The sequence below is a fragment of the Colobus angolensis genome, unplaced genomic scaffold (assembly GCF_000951035.1).
Source record: "Colobus angolensis palliatus isolate OR3802 unplaced genomic scaffold, Cang.pa_1.0 Scaffold129, whole genome shotgun sequence".
NCBI lineage: Eukaryota > Metazoa > Chordata > Mammalia > Primates > Cercopithecidae > Colobus > Colobus angolensis.
In genome coordinates, this window is record NW_012114141.1 from 11,207,122 (window position 1) to 11,226,731 (window position 19,610).

Below are 19,610 nucleotides of genomic sequence, written 5' to 3' on the forward strand. Positions count from 1 at the left end.
AATATAACAAACAACCAACTGCAGGATGACTCATGCAATAGCACTCGACTTTGCATTCTTCAGAAATTTCTGAACACGATGTTTTCTGCCAGCGCCCCATCTCCAAAAATGTCCATTAAATAAACTCCTTGTCTTTGCTCTTGAAAAAATATTAGGACTAGTCCCTGAGGCTCTACCCCATGTGAACACTGTGTATAGAATGATACCTTATTAAGGTAAATGGACCAGACCTCCCATTTGTAATCTCTGTCTCAGAGTGTTGCTAACAGCTAGGCCTGCAAATGCGATAGGGATAATTTAACAGCATTTTCTCTTCCATCATCCATACTTTGAGAGTTAGGAGGTGATATGACAGGGTAGGATGGAACCCACCCAGCAATGGCTCCCACCTCCCTTTCAGGGCAAGCCTGGTTGTGGGGAGTGAAGGGTATGTGTGAAAGTAAGGTATTCCCTTCTGTGTCCCCATGGGTTCCTGCTTTCTTTTCTGCCCAGTCAATCCCCTTGAACCAAACTCTTTCCTAATCAACATTCCTTGAATATGAAGCAAGTGAAGATCTACTTACAATCTGTTGCCATGCCAACATAGATGCATTTCTTAAAGCGACATTCCTGGCACTGATTTCGCGTGACTTTGTCTATGACACATTTTCCTTCATATTTACAGGAATAGGAGGGATGGAGATTTTTCTGAATGGTTCTTCTAAAGAAACCCTATATGAAAAACAAAGACCCAAGACAACAGTTTCATATTTTCTAGAAATCAATGATTCTGGAGTTTTGTGTCCATATAACTAGGAGATGAATTGTTTCGGACCTTAACCTGTTTCTGGGCCTCTAGCTCCACATATTCAAATACAAGACAGTTGGCCCAGAAGGATCTAGTGAGTTCTAAATCTGAGCTGATGATGCCGTAGGACTACAGAGTCAACACCTTTTTTTGGTATTTATTCAAGGAAAAGAGGCTAGTAGGAACATCTAGTGCTTGTTTTTATTTTTTCTAAATATTGGATGTATAAGTAAATTATATTGTTCTGTTTCATAGAGTGACATAATTGTGTTGCTAAAGGAAGGTATGAGGAGTTTTGCTACTTTATATTGGGTAATAAGAAAGCTCCAAGACCAAGAAGAAAGTGAAAAAAATGAAAAGAGATGGATACTTGCACTACTTTGTTAATTAAAAATCTAATAATTTAGTAATTAAACAGTTGTACTAGCTGGCTTCACGGATTTAGTTTAATACTTGTTTTTGACTCTTGAGACAGCCACGATCAGCTCACTTAGCCTTTCAAACAATAGGACTCAGGGAGTAGAACATTCCAGGTTTTCTACCAAGTTTTGCCCCATAGCTTATTGCATTGAGGTTTTCCTTTTATAACACTCTTTGGTATCTGTAGATATACACCTACAGGTTCAATGATTCTTCCTTTCTTAAGGCATGAGAGAGCACCTCTGTAGCATCTGGGGACACTAGGTGTGGGTGACTTAGGTAATATCCTCAAGAATGTGCAATACTAGAATTTTTCTGGACATGAACCTCAAGTTGAGGCAACTGTCATCTGTATTGTAGGAATTAAAACAGCAGTGAGCACTTACTTTGAGGGCACATTGCAAAGTGCTGTAGAAACATTTGATATCCTTCTATCTTCCCTACACCCATGTAAGGGAGGTGCTCTAAATATTTCCTTGGTAGGGATGAAAAAGTAAACCTCAGACAGGTTAAGTCACTTGCCCAAATCACATGGTAAGTACATGCGGGAACTTGGGTGGGATGGAAACCAGCCAGCAATGGTCCCCACCTCCCTTGCAGCCCAGGAGTGGCACTCCACATCTTATTTGCTTAACTGCTTCTATTATGTATAATGAAGTAAATTTTACTGTATTACTTAAATGTTTTAGATGAACAGATTATAAATAGTCCTGTCCCACCCACTTAAAAAGTTCATTTTATCTGTTGGTAGAAATAACAAGGCAAAATGAGTTTTTTAAAATGTAAAAAAATTTTTAAAAAATGTGTTTTTTTGAAACAGAGTCTCACTCTGTCACCCAGGCTGGAGTGCAGTGGTGCGATCTTGGCTCATTACAACCTCCACCTCCAGGGTGCAAGTGATTCTCATATCTTAGCATCCAGAGTAGCCGGGATTATAGGCATGAGCCACCACGCCTGGCAAATTTTTGTATTTTTAGTAGAGATGGGGTTTTGCCATGTTGGCCACGCTGGTCTTGAACTCCTGGCCTTAAGTGTTCTGTCCTCCTTGGCTTCCCAAAGTGCTGGGATTACAGGCATGAGCCACCATGCCCAGCTAATTTTTATATTTTTAGTAGAGATGCATTTTTGCCATATTGGCCAGGCTGGTCTCGAACACCCGGTCTCAAGTGATCTGCTCACCTCCGCCTCCCTCCCAAAGTCCTGGGATTACAGGCATGAGCCACACTGCGCCTGGCGGCAAAACAAGTTTTGATGGATGTTCTCTGCTAAGGCCTAAAGGGGGCCTCTAACTTTGTTAGATAAATGGTGGGAAATACCAGTTGACCTAGATTCAACCCACATTTTTATTATCCTGGTTAATATTCTTTGGCTTTGATTATATACATATACCCTATTGCATATTCCTCCCTCAGACACAAAAGCTCTTTCTTATTATGAAAATGTCCAAGGTAGGATGTTATATTGGGCAAAGCAGAATAAAATGGGAAAACATCAGGAATAACTGAAATGAACAGACTTGATTTTGGGGCATATATGCAAATCCCTTATCATTTCCATTGTTCAAGTTCTAACAGAAAACTGTCATATTATATTTGGGTTTTGTGTTCATAAGCACTTGAGTCCATTAATCTGAGTGACGTTGATATACTGTTAATAAGATTCACTCAGTCACACACAGGGCAGCTGTTGGAGATGTTAGCAATGTTTTCCTGGGTGTGCAGGGTGGGCAAATCTTGCCAAAGCGTGAATGTCAGAGCATGCCATGAGAGTGAAAAACAAGTTTCCCTGCAAACCTCGCTTTTCTTTCTGTTACCCTCTGACCAAGGAGGGCAAAGGAGAACTAAAGAAACCCAGAGATATCTGGCAAGATTTATGTAACAGACAGGGAGGAGAGGGGTAGGGCAGCACGCCTCCTTCTGGAGGAAACAACAATTTCCTAGAGGTAGAAATACCAAAGTCCAAGACATCCAGTAAGAATGCTGACTGCTTACCAGGATAGGAAGATTGTTAGTCTATCTGAAGTCGGGGAGACCCTTGTCTCCCTCATACTCTGATGCTGACTCATGTTCAGGAGTGGGGTTAGGGCAAGGAGTACATTGACCAGTAAGACCATGCTAAGCAGAGAATGAGGTGTGACACACCAGAACCCAGGGTTTTCCAAAAAGTTACTCTGTTCACTTTTTATTGGAATGAATGAAATAATTTATACTTTGCTTATTTCCACAAAAGAGTTGAGATAGCTAGCTCTGTTATACACGATGCCATCTCTTCTTTGGCCTATTTCTGATGACTTTTCTTGGGCACTTCATGGACCAAATCCTTTTAAAGATGTTGGCCTTTCTTTTTCTTTTTTTGAAATGTTGGCCTTTCTTAAGCTGTAATTAAAGCACATTTTGACGTATGATAAGGAACCACTTCATTTTAAAAAGTAACAGATAGTAACTCTTGGAAGTGGACTTGAAGACATTTAAAACAGTCTACTTATTAAAAAAAAAATGCTTCTGGAGATGAGCTGACAAAAGAGATGCCCTGGGCAATAAATAAGCACATATATTTCATTGATGATTTGTTGGTAAGAAGAGGTCTTGCTTTTATAAATCAGTATCAGACATGTTTCTTTGCATTCTGAGAAGAACTGTATCCATTTTTTAGTACTTTGAGATGATGCACTGATCAATGTGAAAAGGAGATAACTCACTCTTCTAGTTCACTATTCCGGCAGCTGTTAAAAAACTTTGGTTCTTTCTCTAACAATAGTTTGCTGTGGGACAGTATCAACATCCTTTCTATAAAAGATGCGTAAAAACTTGGATATCACAACAGACATGACATTTCCAACAGATTTCACTCTTCTCAGGGTGAAAATTGGCAAAAAGGATTCTCTCCATACACATTGCAAGTATGGAGTAGAAATATTTTTAAATTACAGGTTTGAATAAACAGTATGGGAAACAACCCTTTCATCTTTCACCACTGTTAAACACCGTGTGTCTCATTTGGAAAATTCATTTGAATTTTTCCAAGATGCTTTGTCATTACATGATGGGATCTGCACAAGTGCCCTGGGGAGGCTCTTTTCTGATTTTACGATGAAGGCAACCCTAGATACAGGATTCTGACCTGAAACAAAGGCACAGAGCCTGAAATCTAGATTTTGCTACGCTATTTCTTCTTTTAAGAAAACCTCAGCTGATCCAGGCTCCAGACATCCTGTGATCTAGGGAAAACAGGCTAGCTGATTTCTTGATCATCCTGAAGACATATGTGAGGCAGGGATATGGGTTAATAGGCTCAATTCTCTCTTTGTTTAAGTCAATCAGTAATAATGTATTGTCCTCTGTAAGGCACATTCACTCTTTAGAGTCATTTTGGGGAATTAAGTATTAAATGGAATTCCATATTAAATGGAATTAGGATCTCTCTCCCAGAATTCGAAATTTCCCATTATGCACTGATTTAGAACCTTAGTGCTGCATCTAAGGTAGGGAAAGCCTTATGAATTGGGACTAATTTAGAGAAAAGTCTAGTTTGAATTATCAAACTTTTGGAATGAGAGTAGGTACCTAAAGTTATGAAGATTTATTACTTTCAAATCAAGCCAATAAAACTACTTTCATGAGACTGTCTGCAAGTCTCTAATTAATAAATAGCCAGGACTTACTTGTAATTAGATTCCTTAAATTCCCTAAGACATTATTTTCATAGATGTAATGGCAACCTTTAGCCCAGTCTTTGTTAAAGGACTACAAATTCCAGATCAAAGGGGTCTGGATAAATGAGAACATGTTAGATCACATTCCAAAAAACAGTCTTGCAACCTTAGAAATTGCCCCTTTCCAATGGATGTATTATCTCAAACTTTTTTGCAGCCTTCTCCTAAATGTTTCCTAATTCCATGTACAAAACATAGGGAATTTGCAAGGAAAATCTTCCATTAGGGAAAAAGAAAACTCCTTAATTTGAAACTGAGCTAGCATGTCAATTTGGGGGCTTTACGAGCAAGGGTAGGAACAAAAGGGGGCAGTTGGAGAAGGGGAAGAAGAGGAGAAGAGGTAAGGTGGATGAGAGAGGAGGGAAGGTGAAATGTTTTATACATTTAATACAGTTTTTGCTTTAGGGTTTACATCTTCTGATAATTTAGTTTTAAATATAAGAGGTAAAAAAGAGAAGGTATTTAACAAGTAAACAATTTAAAAAGTCCTTCCCTGACTTTAAATACTTCTTTACTTACGAAACATTAGCTGAACAAACACTAAATACAGCATTGGGTCAAGCTTTTCCCTTTATGGTGGATTTCATTTTCAAGGCTAGATCGTTGGACCAAAAGATATTTTCCAGAAACCTTATCTCGATTTTGTTGATGAAGTCTTGTAAGTAGGCCAATTTAGGCTGAGTTTCAGGAAGTGAATGGACTGTTGATCACTGGCATATTCTTGTCAAGTATTTCCTGCAGATAGGACTGTACAGCACAAAATTAGCTGATGGATGACCAGAATCTACTTAGTCACTGCAGGCTGTGCGAAAAGCCAATTTGGATAATTTCAGAACATAACTGAATTTAAGTAGCCTCAAAGATATTCCCTACTGGAACCCTTGAAAATGAGCATATTCACTCAGACTAACAGCAGAAAACAGCCTGTGGTAGAGTAAACTCTGTCTCCTCCAACACTGTAGATAAAACAAGAGGAGAAACAGTCATTTCTCAGGATGACAACATGTTAAAAAGGACCTATGCTTTATAAACCCAAAGTAAGAGTTTTATTAATTTCTTTTGATTTTATTGATTCTCTTCCTGTTTTAAGAACACTTGCAGAAGTAAAGAAACCAGACATCACACTCATTTAGTTATTTATGATTTGGGAAAAAAATTCAGTTCTTGAACATGTCAAAAATGAAGAGCACAACCAGACACCTGGATGATTACAGGCCATGGATGTCAGAATTTGGTTTTAATTTGAACTTAAACTTAATGTTGCATTCTGGAGGAGCACTGGGAGGGGACGGGAGCTGGGCTAAGCTCCATGCTCGTGGACCCAGGGCAATTACCTTGCAGCCTTCACATGTGATACAGCGGTAGTGATACCCAGTGGCTTTGTCACCACACACTACACAGAGCTCGTCCTTGTCTAAGTAACTGGGGATGTACCCTGTGAAGGAAATAAAAGAAGGAATATTAAAAAACAATATATTAACGTCAAAGAGACACTGTAGCTAAGATTGCTAGGCTGGAGACAAAATTGACTTGCCAGGAAGAGATGATAACAGTAAAGACTTAGTGAAACCAAACAGTAAGAATTTTATACTCGTAGTGTAAACATAGGCCCAGGATTTCAGAGTGCCTTAGAAATAGCTCACACCTATAATCCCAGCACTTTGGGAGGCCGAGGCAGGCGGATCACCTGGGGTCAGGAGTTCAAGACCAGCTTGGCCAAAGTGGCAAAACCCTGTCTCTACTAAAAATGCACATAATTAGCCGGGCATGGTGGCAGGCACCTGTAATTCCAGCTACTCAGGAGGCTGAGGCAAGAGAATCACTTGAACCCAGGAAGTAGAGGTGGCAGTGAGCTGAGATTGCACCATTGCACTCCAGCCTGGGCAGCAAGAGCAAAATTCTGCCTAAAAAAAAAGAGAAAAGAAATAGCTGTGATCACTTGCTGTGCAGGTAGGAATGGCAGGAAGGCCGTAGAGCCAGTGACTCAAGCAGAGGGGCCAGGATTTGAGCACTGTGAGTTCTAGATAACACAATCTCTTTAACAAGGCTTATTTCAAAACCTGTTTTCAAAAGACTTGATCCACTTTGGAATCACAGTACCATGCAGTAAATTCAGGAAACTTTATAGCTGGAAGAGTCCCAGGAGATGACGAAGCCCTTGAAAGGTGAAGAAACAGGCCTGCAGAAGTTTGGCCTTCCTCAGGGTCACACTGGAAATTACCAGCAGGATTAAAACCCAGGTCTCTTAATTTCTAGCCCTCCAGTATAATATGCTGGTCTTTTTCTAAAAATAGTTAACTTTAAGTAGAATGAATTTTGCCACCTAAAAAAATTAGGTAAACTTGTGATATTATGATATGCAATCCAACAACACTGGATAGTGTGAAATGACAGAGGTTTTGTTTATTAAGAAAAAAGGAAAATCTAAGCATGATAACTCTCTTTTTTAGTGGACAATGAGTTTATTAGTTTAAATTCCTTGACCCAGGAAGCTAAAAAGCACAAAAGCAGAAGCTTCCTGTTTCCCTCCTGTCTTCGCTCCTTTCCCCTCCTGTGGAGAGGATGCCCAGACACAAGATGCTGATTCAGGAGGGCAGGTTCATTCTCCCCTGTATCAATGGTTTGCCATCGATAAATTGTGTGATACATAGAATCACACAGCTTAACATAAGACCAAACAATCAAAATGAGGCAGGATTGGTTGGGATGTGAAGAAGGAAGGGCTGAGAAACAATCCTTTCCCCTGATCATGGCCCTTATGAAGTTTTTTGACTCAGTAAACTCTTCTTCGTTCCAATAAAGATTAGCTAGATTGAAATGACTGATGCCTTACTGTGTATTTTACCATGACATTTCATAGACCTTTTATTAAATTAGGTCGGTCACCCAAGTCTTGCTTTTCAGAAAAAAAAAAACCATTAAGGAAACAATGAAATAAATCCTTTTCATAATTTCTTAGAAATTATTTTGCTCAAACTTTACTTTAGAAAAATGTTCCTTCTTGGGAGGCAGATAATTGACTTGAAAGTGAGGTTTAGTAATGTTCAGGATTGTATTTTTAAATATCACAGCTTTTCTTAGTTTACTTTTGCATCATGCAAACCATGATTCATCTGTTGAGTTCACTGCAAGGGTTTCAAAACTCTCGTCAGTCATTTTTAAAAAGGGAATCCTGGGAAGGATCTGGGCAGAGAAAAAATGGAACTAGAATGCTTTGTGTGTTCATTCAGTCATTTATCTATGAACTGCATTTATTTAGCATCTACATGTGCTTAGCATTGTTCTAGGTGCTGAAAATATAAAAATGAGTAAGACATGGTTTCTTCTTTTGGAAACTCATAAGCTGAGTTCTGTTTCTGTAGTCTTGGTCATTCCTCAGTGAGAAAAAGAGAGGTGAAAATGAAGAGAGGAACATGAAAAGATGCTCAACATCAATGCAGGGAAATGCAAATCAAAACTACAATGAGATACCACTTTATACTCACTAGTATGGTTTTAACAAAAATAACAGTCACAAGTGTTGGTAAGAAGGTGTGCTCATGTGCTTTTGTGTGCATATAAAGACCTACTTATAAAACACAAAGTAACTTTTAAACCACAAAGTAACTCAATTAGGAAAACAGGCCCCTTTCTGGCAAAGGCAGTTGGACTATACAGACCCATACTGTCAAAAAAGCTACATCTTGACCTCTTATACCTCGAGGTTATATGCAACCAATCCAACAGAATGAAGACTTTCAAGTTCTTGGTATCAAGTACAGAATGCAGAGATAAGGGAAAAAGCACAAGTCATTTCTGTCTAATCTCAGGTATAAGAATCAATTGTAATATAGTTGAACACTGTTGTACTTGTGGGACATGACTTGGTAGGGGTCAAAACGAAGTGTCCAAGAACATTAACCATAGTTGGGAAGATGCAGGTAGTTCCCCCTCACCTCATGCTTCCCCACCCTGTCTCATGAGACTTGCTGACTTTATCTTTTGGCATTGGCAGCCGGACACTGAAGATTTATTCCTACCTGTAGTTCAAAAATTTATGTAGATGGTGTTTAAGGCTCTTGTGGAATCCAACAATAATTAAATCAGTGACTGGAATGGACTCCTTTCATTTACTGACTGCTAGGCTGAGAGGTGGTGTGCTTTACTCTCTTATTTCTCCTAGACCAGCTTCTTCATGGGTGGAGGTGATTAAATGTCTTTAGTTAAATCATCAAGCCTTCTACAGAAACATCTACTTAAGTTGGTTGCAGTTGCTTACATGATCATACTAGTGCACCCCACCCCTTGCTTTCTTTTCTTTAAAATATTAACTCTGAACCATCTTACTTATCTAAAACAGTCACCACAGGCAATGATGCATCAATCATTATGCTTAAGTCCATTATTCTTCATTAAATAACTTCCATCAGGAAATAACGTCCCACACATAGTGACTAGGTAGGTGAGGATTCTCTTAAAGTTACTGAACACAATTGACAACATTACATACTAACCAATTCTCCTAGAGAACTTAACCATCTTTTGCTGTTGTATTTAAGTGTCTCCATCATTTTCCTTTGTCATACTCACCAAATGAGTTACACAATGGTCAATATGCCAAACCAAGGAAAATTCACATGTATCATTAGTTTTGTTGCCAAGAGTGGACACTAATGAGTGTCATAATGTCAGTGTTGGGTTCTGCCTAGAAACAAATACCACAGACACAATCCTGGAAGCTACAACTGTTCATCTGAGGAACTGTATCTGCTAGTTGTCCCAGGTGACTGCTAAAGAAGCCTGGTCAATAACCCTCCAGAAAAAAATTAAGGTCCATGACAATATATGATAGTTCAAAAATGATATATTTCCCCCTGCTCTTGTCTGCTCAGATGTATTATTTTTCAGATTAATACATTATGCTGCCACTTTATTAAGCATATTTTTATAAAAGCAAACTCCATCTGTTTGTTCAACAAAGGACTTGAGATTTTTTCAGTTGACATTTGGCAATGTCTGGTTAATTGCTAAGTATTATCTTGCATATCTTGCAGTTAATGCTATTTAAAAAATATTCTCTGAGGGACTTGTCATGTAGAAGGGGAAAGTTTTGTACATTTGCACTACAAACATGCAACAGGTAGTAAGCTTAGCTTCTTGGCCGAAAACAGATTCAATACTTTCTTCCCTATGGGCAAGATCAGAAGACTGGCTAGTTTAATTCTTTTGAGTGAATTATAACAGAATCTCAGGTCCTAGGAGGAGAAACACTGGTTCCTCTTGTCACCTTAGCAGATATATGGCCCTTAGGGAATAGAATATAAAGCAGATTAATCTTGAAGGTAGATCTAAAATATAAGGTGCTGCGTAGGACAGCAGGTGTAGCAGCAAGTGAGAAGAGCTGAGTTCAGAAATCTTTTCCAAACTGGCACATCTTACCATCTGTATAAGACCACTTGCCTAGCAGAACCAGTCCTGGCATCTTAAGGGAGGGGCTGTGATTTGTGGTAATGGGAAATACTTTGGGTAGCTCAGAGAAGTGAAGAAGTTCCATGTTGCTGATTCATCTTGTGAAACTATCAACTCAGAGCCAGTAAGGACCCTAAGTATCTTGGGATGCGACAGAGGATGAGACTATATTTTGTCACCCCTCAGGAAGCTAAGTCATTAGCATGCTGAGTCACTCTTCTGATTTTATACTAAACCTCCTCAGTTCATCCTGCAGCTCAGACCTTCTGATTTAAGCTTTATTCTCCCCCACCAGCACCTTCCCTACGTCATTTCTTTGCATACTTAAAAACCTTGAAAGGTTTATCTTTTAGCCTTTCCCCAACATACGAATCCTGATTCCTTTTATCTTTAATTCTTCGCAGTAGGTACCAAGCTGTACATCATGTTAATCTTTAACCCTGTGATAGACACTGTATTAGATCCATTCATCCATTTGTTTATTTAATGGCATGTACGGGCGTACTGTGTGGAAGACACTTGGTACAAACTTGAAACAGCATAAACTTTGGAGGCCTTCATCCAATGCTGTCTGCAAATTCTCAGCAGAGCTGCCCCAGGGGCTCCCATTTCACACGATCTTTCCTCAGAACATGCACTGTTTTCCTGCCCTCCCTACCCCTGCTTGGGTGCACTGTTTTCCTGCCCTCCCTACCCCTGCTTGGGATCTTGGAGTCTCTTTCTTTACTCTTTGCCCTCTATCTGGCTGGGCCCTGGTGTTGGAGGACAGCAGACAATGGCTCCCCAGGCTTTGAACTCTGAAGCACTGGTGGGCGGAGGAGGAGTGAGCAGAAGGAGGACCAAGTAGAGGTGTCACTCTAGAAAAGGGGATGAGGATATGATGCCAAAGGACCCTGGATTCTCATTGGAGGCTTTAGTGCAGAAAAAGGGACAACATGACTTTTGGATCATTTCTTCTGACTCAAGAATTCCTGAAACTAAAACATATTTTCAAAATTTCAATCTTTTTTAACTTTTATTTTTTGAGACCGGGACTCACTCTGTCACCCAGACTGGAATGCAGTGGCATGACCATGGCTCACTGGAGCCTTGAACTCCTGGGCTCAAGCAGTCCTCCCACCTCACCTTCCTGAGTAGCTGGGACTACAGGTGCACGGCCACCACACCTGGCTAATTTTTAAGTTGTTTTGTAGAGATGGGGTCTTACTATGTTTCCCAAGCTGGTCTTGAGCTCCTGGGTTCAAATCATCCTCCCATCTTGGCCTCCCAGAGTATTGGGACTACAGGCATAAGCCACAGTGCCCAGCCTATTTTTTAATTTTTAGGGCCAGGTTTGGGCATAGTATAGTTAATGTATAAGCAGTACCTAGTGAAATGTTCCTTTCGCCATCCCTGTACATTCAAATCCTTAATAGCTGACATAACCTTTCAATCTACAATTAGAGGGAAAATATTTGAAGATGCAAATCACTCAAAAAGGAAATAGGTTGATATAATGCATTTGAGTCAGAATATTAATCAAAAGGGCACACATTCTGGCAGTATACAACATTTGGCTTGCAGAGTGTTTTTTAAAATCTTAGCCAATTTTTAAAACCAGGAGATTTCATAAAACATACAGAATTCTTGCTTCATGTGAAAAATGGGAGGAACTGGCAATACTGAACCCAAATTCTCACAGTGTAATGATCAACTGAACTGGAAAGGTAGCCCTGCCTCCCAAGAAACAGACATCCTTTTTAGCCCTCCAGTCAGAACCTCTCCCAATTGTGTGCATCAGTTGCTATTTATTTTTGTTCTTGCATTATGCCTTTTCATAAATAAAGAAATATTTTACAGAATTCTTTATCTTTATCAAAAGTGGAAACACAAAAGTAGTTTGAGAAAAATGAGAACTTTTTTTTTTGAGGCGGGGAGGGGGAGAAGGACGAGTTTCACTCTTGTTGCCCAGGCTGGAGTGCAATGGCGTGATCTCGGCTCACTGCAACCTCCACCTCCTGGGTTCAAGTGATTCTCCTGCCTCAGCCTCCAGAGTTGCTGGGATAACAGGTGCCTGCCACCACACCCGGCGCCCAGCTATTTTTTGTTATTTTTAGTAGAGACAGGGTTTCATCATGTTGGCCACGCTGGTCTTGAAATCCTGACCTCCGGCAGTCTACCCGCTTCAGCCTCCTACAGTGCTAGGATTACAGGCGTGAGCCACTGCTCCTGGCCCAAGAACATATTTCTTCATGGAAGTGAGAAATATTCTTATCATATACTGTGTAAGCATTATGTGTCTTGGTTGAAAAATTTAAATTAATACAAAGGAAAATGCAGATTAAGTAGGAATAACACATCAATATAAATAAGTCGGGGGTCCAGGAAAACCACATTTCCAATTATATACCTTTCCTTCCTATGATATGAAATGCAGGTACCCTTTAAAGTGCACATATTTAAGCATTTTTTCACGTCAACCAGGGCAGTGATTTACTGTCCCATGCATAGCAAGTGGTCAATACGTAATTGCAAATGCCATTCAACTTAGGTAGTTTCACAATCCCTCCGTTGCCAAGGAGTAAAGCAAAAAGGACTCTTAGCCTCCATTCAAAATATACCTTAAAATTGCCATTACATTGAATATAATTAGAATTACAATTAAATGTTATATCATTTTTGGAAAAAAATTATTTCTCCATCAAATTTTACAATGGCCTTTGGCATAGCACAGCAAAATTGGAGCTTAGAATAAAATCTCAGTTAGATGAAAAGCTCAGATTCACAATTTTCATACTTCAGATTTCCCTATGTATATTTCTCTGGTGACTTTTCTAATGACAAAGCCTGAGATGATAGGCAATTAAATTTATATCCCAAGGCACACTATAAATTTGTCAGGCCCAAAATAAATATGCTGTGAAGTTCATAAAATCAGCTCCTGATACCAGGGAATAGATAAAGAAGAGGTAGCAGTTCAGTCCTTGGTCCGTCCATGGACTTTGGCTTAACAATGCTCAGCTCTGCATGAGGGTGAAGTGCCAAGAAAGGCCCTCAATGCTCCCTAATATCAGGCATTTCATCACTCCAAATTATTTTCGTATCAGTATCCACAAGCAGAATATGGCCCCATTTCTAGTCAGAAAGTTCAGAAATTCACACGCACGTATCCGCTCCTTGGTAAGCCAGGTGAGGCACAGGCACTGATGATAATGATAAATAGCTAATGCATGTGGGACTTAATACCGAGGTGATGGGTTGACAGGTGCAGCAAACCACCATGGCGCACGTTTACTCATGTAATAAACCTGCATGTCCTGCACATGTATCCTGGAACTTAAAATAAAATTTAATTGAATTAAATTAAATTAAAAGAAAAAAATTAAATTAAGCAGCCATTGTAAGACAGCTTTCTCTCTCTCTCTCTCTCTTTCTCTCTCTCTCTTTCTCTCTCTCTCTTTCTCTCTCTCTCTTTCTCTCTCTCTCTTTCTCTCTCTCTCTTTCTCTCTCTCTCTCTCGCATACTTGGAGGCATTGGAGTTGTAGAACCCTGGTATTGATGAGATCATTTCCTGTTTTAAAAGAGGGCATGAATTAGAAAGCAGGAAGGCAAAGTCGTTACAAGATTAGGGGAGGGAGCAGAAAGTCACTAGAGATGGGTAATAGCTGCCTCTGATTTTGCTGTTAGAAGCAATTTATAGCTTTGGGCTCATGCAGAAGCACACCCAGTTATGTCATGCCCTGAATCCTAGAGAAACACAAGTGTCATTTCTTTACCTGAAAATCCATTCAGAATGGGATTCAAGGTTATAGCTCTAAAAATGTGGGGTATCAGCCCTTCAGTCTTATGTTATGCAAAAGGGAAGGAGCTGTTGCATTTGTCATCAGAACACCATCACTGTCATTATGAGCTGTGCTGCTCTCCCTGCAGGTGTATCCTGCAGTCACGTGGATGTGCGCTTTAGGGAGTGCAAAATAAAAGAGGTTGATGCTTTCGTGGTGCTTGTGATCTAGACAGATTTGACATAAATAAGCAAACATGATGAGGAGAACCCAAATCCCAACAATGGAAATGAGCTCTGACATATATGTAAGTATTATGTTGCATGTATATATAGTTTTGTAGGTTCAGGTGTACTCCACTTTGACAGAAGTCAATATATGAACATTTAAATATGATATTTGGAAATGGAGGAGGGATTTTAACATTATAAAAAATCCTTTATGAAAGATCCTTTACTTCAGATATTCTCCAAGTAGTAAGTTCTTCACCATTAATGCAGTGGTCCTCAAGTGGAGGTGATTTTGCCTTCCAGGGGACATTTGGCAAAGTCTGGAGACATTTTTGGTTGCCGCAATTTCTCTGTGTGTGTGTGTGTGTGTGTGTGTGTGTTTGCTATTGGTGTCCAGGGGGAAGAGGGGCCAGGAATGATGCTAAACATCCTAGAATGCACAGGACAACCATCACAACAAAGAATCATGTGATCCCAATGTCAATAGTGCCAAGGTTAAGAAACCCTAGTCTAATATACTTTATATATAATAAACTATTTTTCAAAGGTGGTTTACACAAATGATTCAGAGCTATTGTATAAAACAAAGGATATCTGCTTTTGAAGGCAGGGCTGGTTGGGAGCGGGGGTGATGAGAGCATGTGTTGCTGGGTAATAGAAGAGGCTGGTGGGCTGTGAACTGAGTTGGTGACATAAAGTGATGCAGGCTGACAGTAGCAAGGCCCACCAGGGTGTGGTTGGCAGTGGGTGACAGCTGGAGGAAAGCATACTGGTTCAGGGATGGAGACTGGGGTGACAGAGGAACCCCTGGGGAGACTGGCCAAAGTTTCTGGAACAGAGGGTGTGGGTAAAAGCACAAAGCCATAATCAAAATTGAACTCTTGAGGGCAGGGAAGAGTTGGTGAAATTTGTGGTAATAGAAAAGGGCCCAAAACCTTGAGAAGGAGCCCTGTGGTGGTACAGAGTATGGGGAAGAACTGCCCCTGAGTGGCTGGAAGCAGAAGGCTTTAAGCAAGAGAGGGTGAACCTGGAGGGAAGAAAGGCAGGAAAACATGGCGGGAGGTATCTGCAGATAAGGAAAGCAGGTGTGTGGGGTGACTGCTCGAAAGCACATTCTAGGAGTCTCCGAGAGAGCTGAGGAAATTCTTTAAAACAGCTGGTACCAAGGGAGCGGATGAGAAGGAAGTACCAAGGACAGCGCACAGGAAACAGTATTCCCAAGGCTCTGGAAACAGGAAGAATACAGATAACCAAGTGGGCACTGGTGAAGCCAAGGACCCATAAGATGATGGGATCATAAAAGCTGGACCAGAGTGGGTGGTAGGGCGGAAAGCAGCTTGATTTCAGACTGAAAGCTGAGAAAAAAGTGTGCTTGACTATGAAGAAGTATTCATGGAGGCATGTGAGGTGGTGGATATGAACTCCATATGCAGAACGTCAGCAGTGCCACCATTCCTCTGTAAGCCTGCCAGGTGTCTGACTCCATTTGCTCATAATTCTTTGGACTCCTACTGTTAGCTTTCATTGTGAGTAAGGGCAATGCATGCTCTGGATGAGGTTAGGGCATTCAGTGAAATCTCTGAAGGACATGTCTTTGACAAGACAGTTAATTCTCAGGAAAGAAAAGGAAAGAATCAGCTCATGCTTTTGTCTGCACTTGGACTTGGTTTGGAAATGATTATTGCTCCTTACTTTGCTTTCATTTCTGGGTGCCAAGAGGCACTTTCATTTAACCTTTTGTACAGTGAATGTGTTCCGTATTTTTAAAAGTCGTGATATTGTTTTCTGGAGTGGTATTTTTCTGAACAGTAAATGGGTGGCAGTACCTAATTTAAAATCCTAACTTTCCATCAGCATCCTTAAATTACATACACATTGTTGAAAAATCTATGATTGCATTAACCACTTAACTATTACATTTAAAAGAGATATTTATTTAGTACTCAACAGCTCACTGGGTGGACTGATCACATCTGTGTTTAAATTAAAAAATTCAAGTAGAAGGGAAGAGTAAGGATGGGAGAGAGAGGGAGAGAAAGAGAAGATAGAGGAGGAGAGAGATAGAGGGAAAGTAGGAGAGAGAGACAGAGGGAGAGGAAGAAGGAAAGGAAAGGAAAGCTTGAGAAAGAAACATTCCCCAATTTGCCACTTAATTTTTATTTCAAATCCCTATGTAGTTGTTCACTTGGAGTCAACAGAGCTACAGAACACACAGACACATACAAAAAGACAGAATTCTGTCTCCAAGTCAGAGGGGCAATGAAAGCAGATTCGGAAAGCACAGTCCTGTGTGGAGTTTCTGCTTTGGTTATTAATTTTTCTTTCTGCGCAAGTAAAAATGTGGTTGTAGAGCAACAACATATACAATCAGAACCCAAACTGAATAGGACAACCCTCCCCCACCCCCACCCCCAGCCCCATCTCCTTGGTCCTGGCCTAAAAACAGGAAATTCTTATTCTCTTGGACATAACAAACTCTGGCAACTTTTCGAACATGCAGTTCCTATCAAGTAAGATGGCGTGTAGAAGGTCAAGCAAAGAATCCCGTGGAGGAGAGTTGCCCAGGGCAAACTCCTAGGAAGGATTCCGTTTCAACAGACCCAACTGGCCCACATTAAATCGAGAGGTTGACCTGCAAAGCTGCCTTCAGAGCAACCAAATGAAGATGCAGGCTGTTCGGGAACTTCAGAATGTAATTAGAATTTGTGATGGAAACAGCCAGCACTTCTACCCACAAAAGGATTTTTTTTTTTTAAAGAAAGAAGAGAAGAAGGAGAAAAAAAAGTCAACTTTTTACTTTGCTGAAACCTCAGCCACAGAGCAGAAAGCACAACAAACAACCTAGTCGCCAATTCTCCTCCATCTGATTCCAGACTTACTCTCTCCTTCCCCTGAATTTGTGGGGGCCAGAAGTGTGCAGCCAGCACTGGCCCCATGAGGACTTAGCATACCTTTGCACAGCTATGTCACTAGAATTACAGTAAATATCATATCTTCTGAGTGAATGATAGGGTTCTTTTCATTTGTCCCTAACTTTTGAAAATTAAAAATTTGTTTTTTATAATCCCTATGAAAAATAAGACAGATGTTACATTCTGCATTTCAGCCCTCCTCAATGTGAAAATTACATTGGTTTTCCCCTCCTCAATTCTTGAAGCTTTATTTTAAATGTGATTCAATGAACTGACATCTGACTCTTCCTTAGTTCATGTTCTTAATGCTTCCAGAACTTGATAACTTATTCTTTGAGCTATGAATGCAAAAAACCTTTGTAGAAAAACAATCCAAATAAAACTAAAAGTTATTCTAAAGTTCACCAATTAAGATAACCATTCCTCACATTGGGTAGGGTAGCCTTCCTTTATTTCACCAGTTTGTACCTATAATTTTTTTATAAGAGTGTAATTTTTCTACAAGAATTTCTGTATACTAGAAAATAAAGGCTAGGAAATAAGCCATCCTTAAAAAAAATAAAGAAAAAGTTAAGACAGCTGCATTATTGGAGTTTATAAAGCTGTAATGACAGAAGTGAACACAGATGAAGCAATTATGAATTTTTATCTATTGTGAATAGATAAAAATCCAATTGGAAAATGAGGCCTACCCCACTGAACACCTGTTTATAGTCTTAATTTTGCCTTAATGAGACACTACTGATGTCCTTCAACACAACAAAAATCAATAGTGGATCAATATGGATAAACATGTTGGGTACAACCTTTTGTCCTAAGAGACAGTTAACAGCTGGGTTTAGTTTTACTGGGATTTACTTGAAGACTTGTAAAAGTAAATAATGGTGCATTTAAGAATATTTGCTTGCTTTGATTTAGTGGGTTTGGCAGGTGGCGGTGGCCTTTCAATGACATATGGCTTTGAAATTACATCAATATATGCATACAATGTGTCTTTTCCTCTAGTTCATACATCAAATTAATTAGTAAAGAATCCCTGGTTTAACATTTTATAAGCAAATATTCCCCAGTGTTGGTTGAAGAAAATACAGTGAAAGGAGAAAAGAACCTGAAAAGTTCTGCAGGAATTTTTAAGAATAGCAGAATGACCACATAGATGGACAGGCACCAATATTTTCTTACAACACTACAAAAGGCATATCCAAATATGTTTAATGAGGCAATGTTAATTTATTCTTTTCAAAGTTAAATTACTTATACTATTAAGTGAAATAGCACATGTTCAATCTATCTCAAGTGTTTCCATTAGGGGACTTACCCTGTGTATCTCTTGTAAGAAATGAGATTCTGACGACCTTCAAAAGGATGCAAAACTCCACGTTTATAAATAAAAATCAAGATGAGCAACTCTAATTATATTTTATGCTGTAATCCCCTTAATATTTCATAATTGGAAGTTATAGAATAACACTATATGTAGTAAAAATTACAGATTCTAGTTTTTGTTTTTATAAAATTTTGTTCATTTGTTTTCATAACAGACTACTTTCAATCATAGAGTCACACTAAGAAAAGCAAATGATAAATTTTATAGAAACCACAACTAAATAAACCACACTATGTTTTAAGATTAATTTAATAGAGAAATTTACCTTTGAGGATCAAAGGGCATCATGTTTTTGTAAATTATAGAAACTTGTAAATTTGGTTCTCTATGCAATATCCTATAGATTGTATACAGAAAACATGAGATTCTGGCATATCTGCACTAGAATTTACACTATTTTCAAAAGCATTCCTATCTGGCAGTTGCTACTAAATGTCCTGAGTTCTACCTGTTTGCCTCCCTTATTTTATTTTTCAGTATCTTATTTTTCAGTAATACAAGACATGTTCTATTGACAGAAATTTAAATAGCATTATAAAGCCACGGTGTCTATTAAGATATATGGATATTTTACTGGTTTTAATATTGGCTATTTTGAAGGGTGTTTCACTTGCTTTCATAAAGAGAATTCATATGATTGCAGACATGTTCAACTTTAAGGACAAAATAGCAAGGTAAAGTTTCTCAGTTTTTGTTTGAGTTTTACATTCTTACAGTTTGACATGGTTACAAATAGACTCTTTACTGTTTACATGGATAAGTAAATACATTAAAATGAACATTTACAGATCCTAGCAAATCAACATTATTATAGTACTGTCAAAGAAATCACTAACATATTTTACTAGTTAACTAAAATAAACTTTCAAAATGAAGTGCCAAGAAAAAGTCAAATGAGCTTTTAATCTGAATGTGAACTGGGGAGAATTATCCCACTTCAGACACCACAACAC

General features: G+C 39.2%; 1 protein-coding gene across 4 annotated transcripts in view; it reads right to left on the reverse strand.

Annotated features, from left to right (window-relative positions):
- Positions 1-19,610, reverse strand: part of THRB (thyroid hormone receptor, beta) — a 209,025-nt gene that overhangs the window by 29,128 nt on the left and 160,287 nt on the right. For all 4 annotated transcript variants that reach the window (XM_011933769.1, XM_011933770.1, XM_011933768.1 and 1 more), the window contains 2 exons: positions 6,254-6,354; positions 564-711 (listed from right to left, as the gene is read on the reverse strand). In XM_011933769.1, coding sequence (XP_011789159.1) covers positions 564-711; positions 6,254-6,354 — 249 coding nt within the window. The remainder of the gene's footprint in view (positions 1-563; positions 712-6,253; positions 6,355-19,610) is intronic.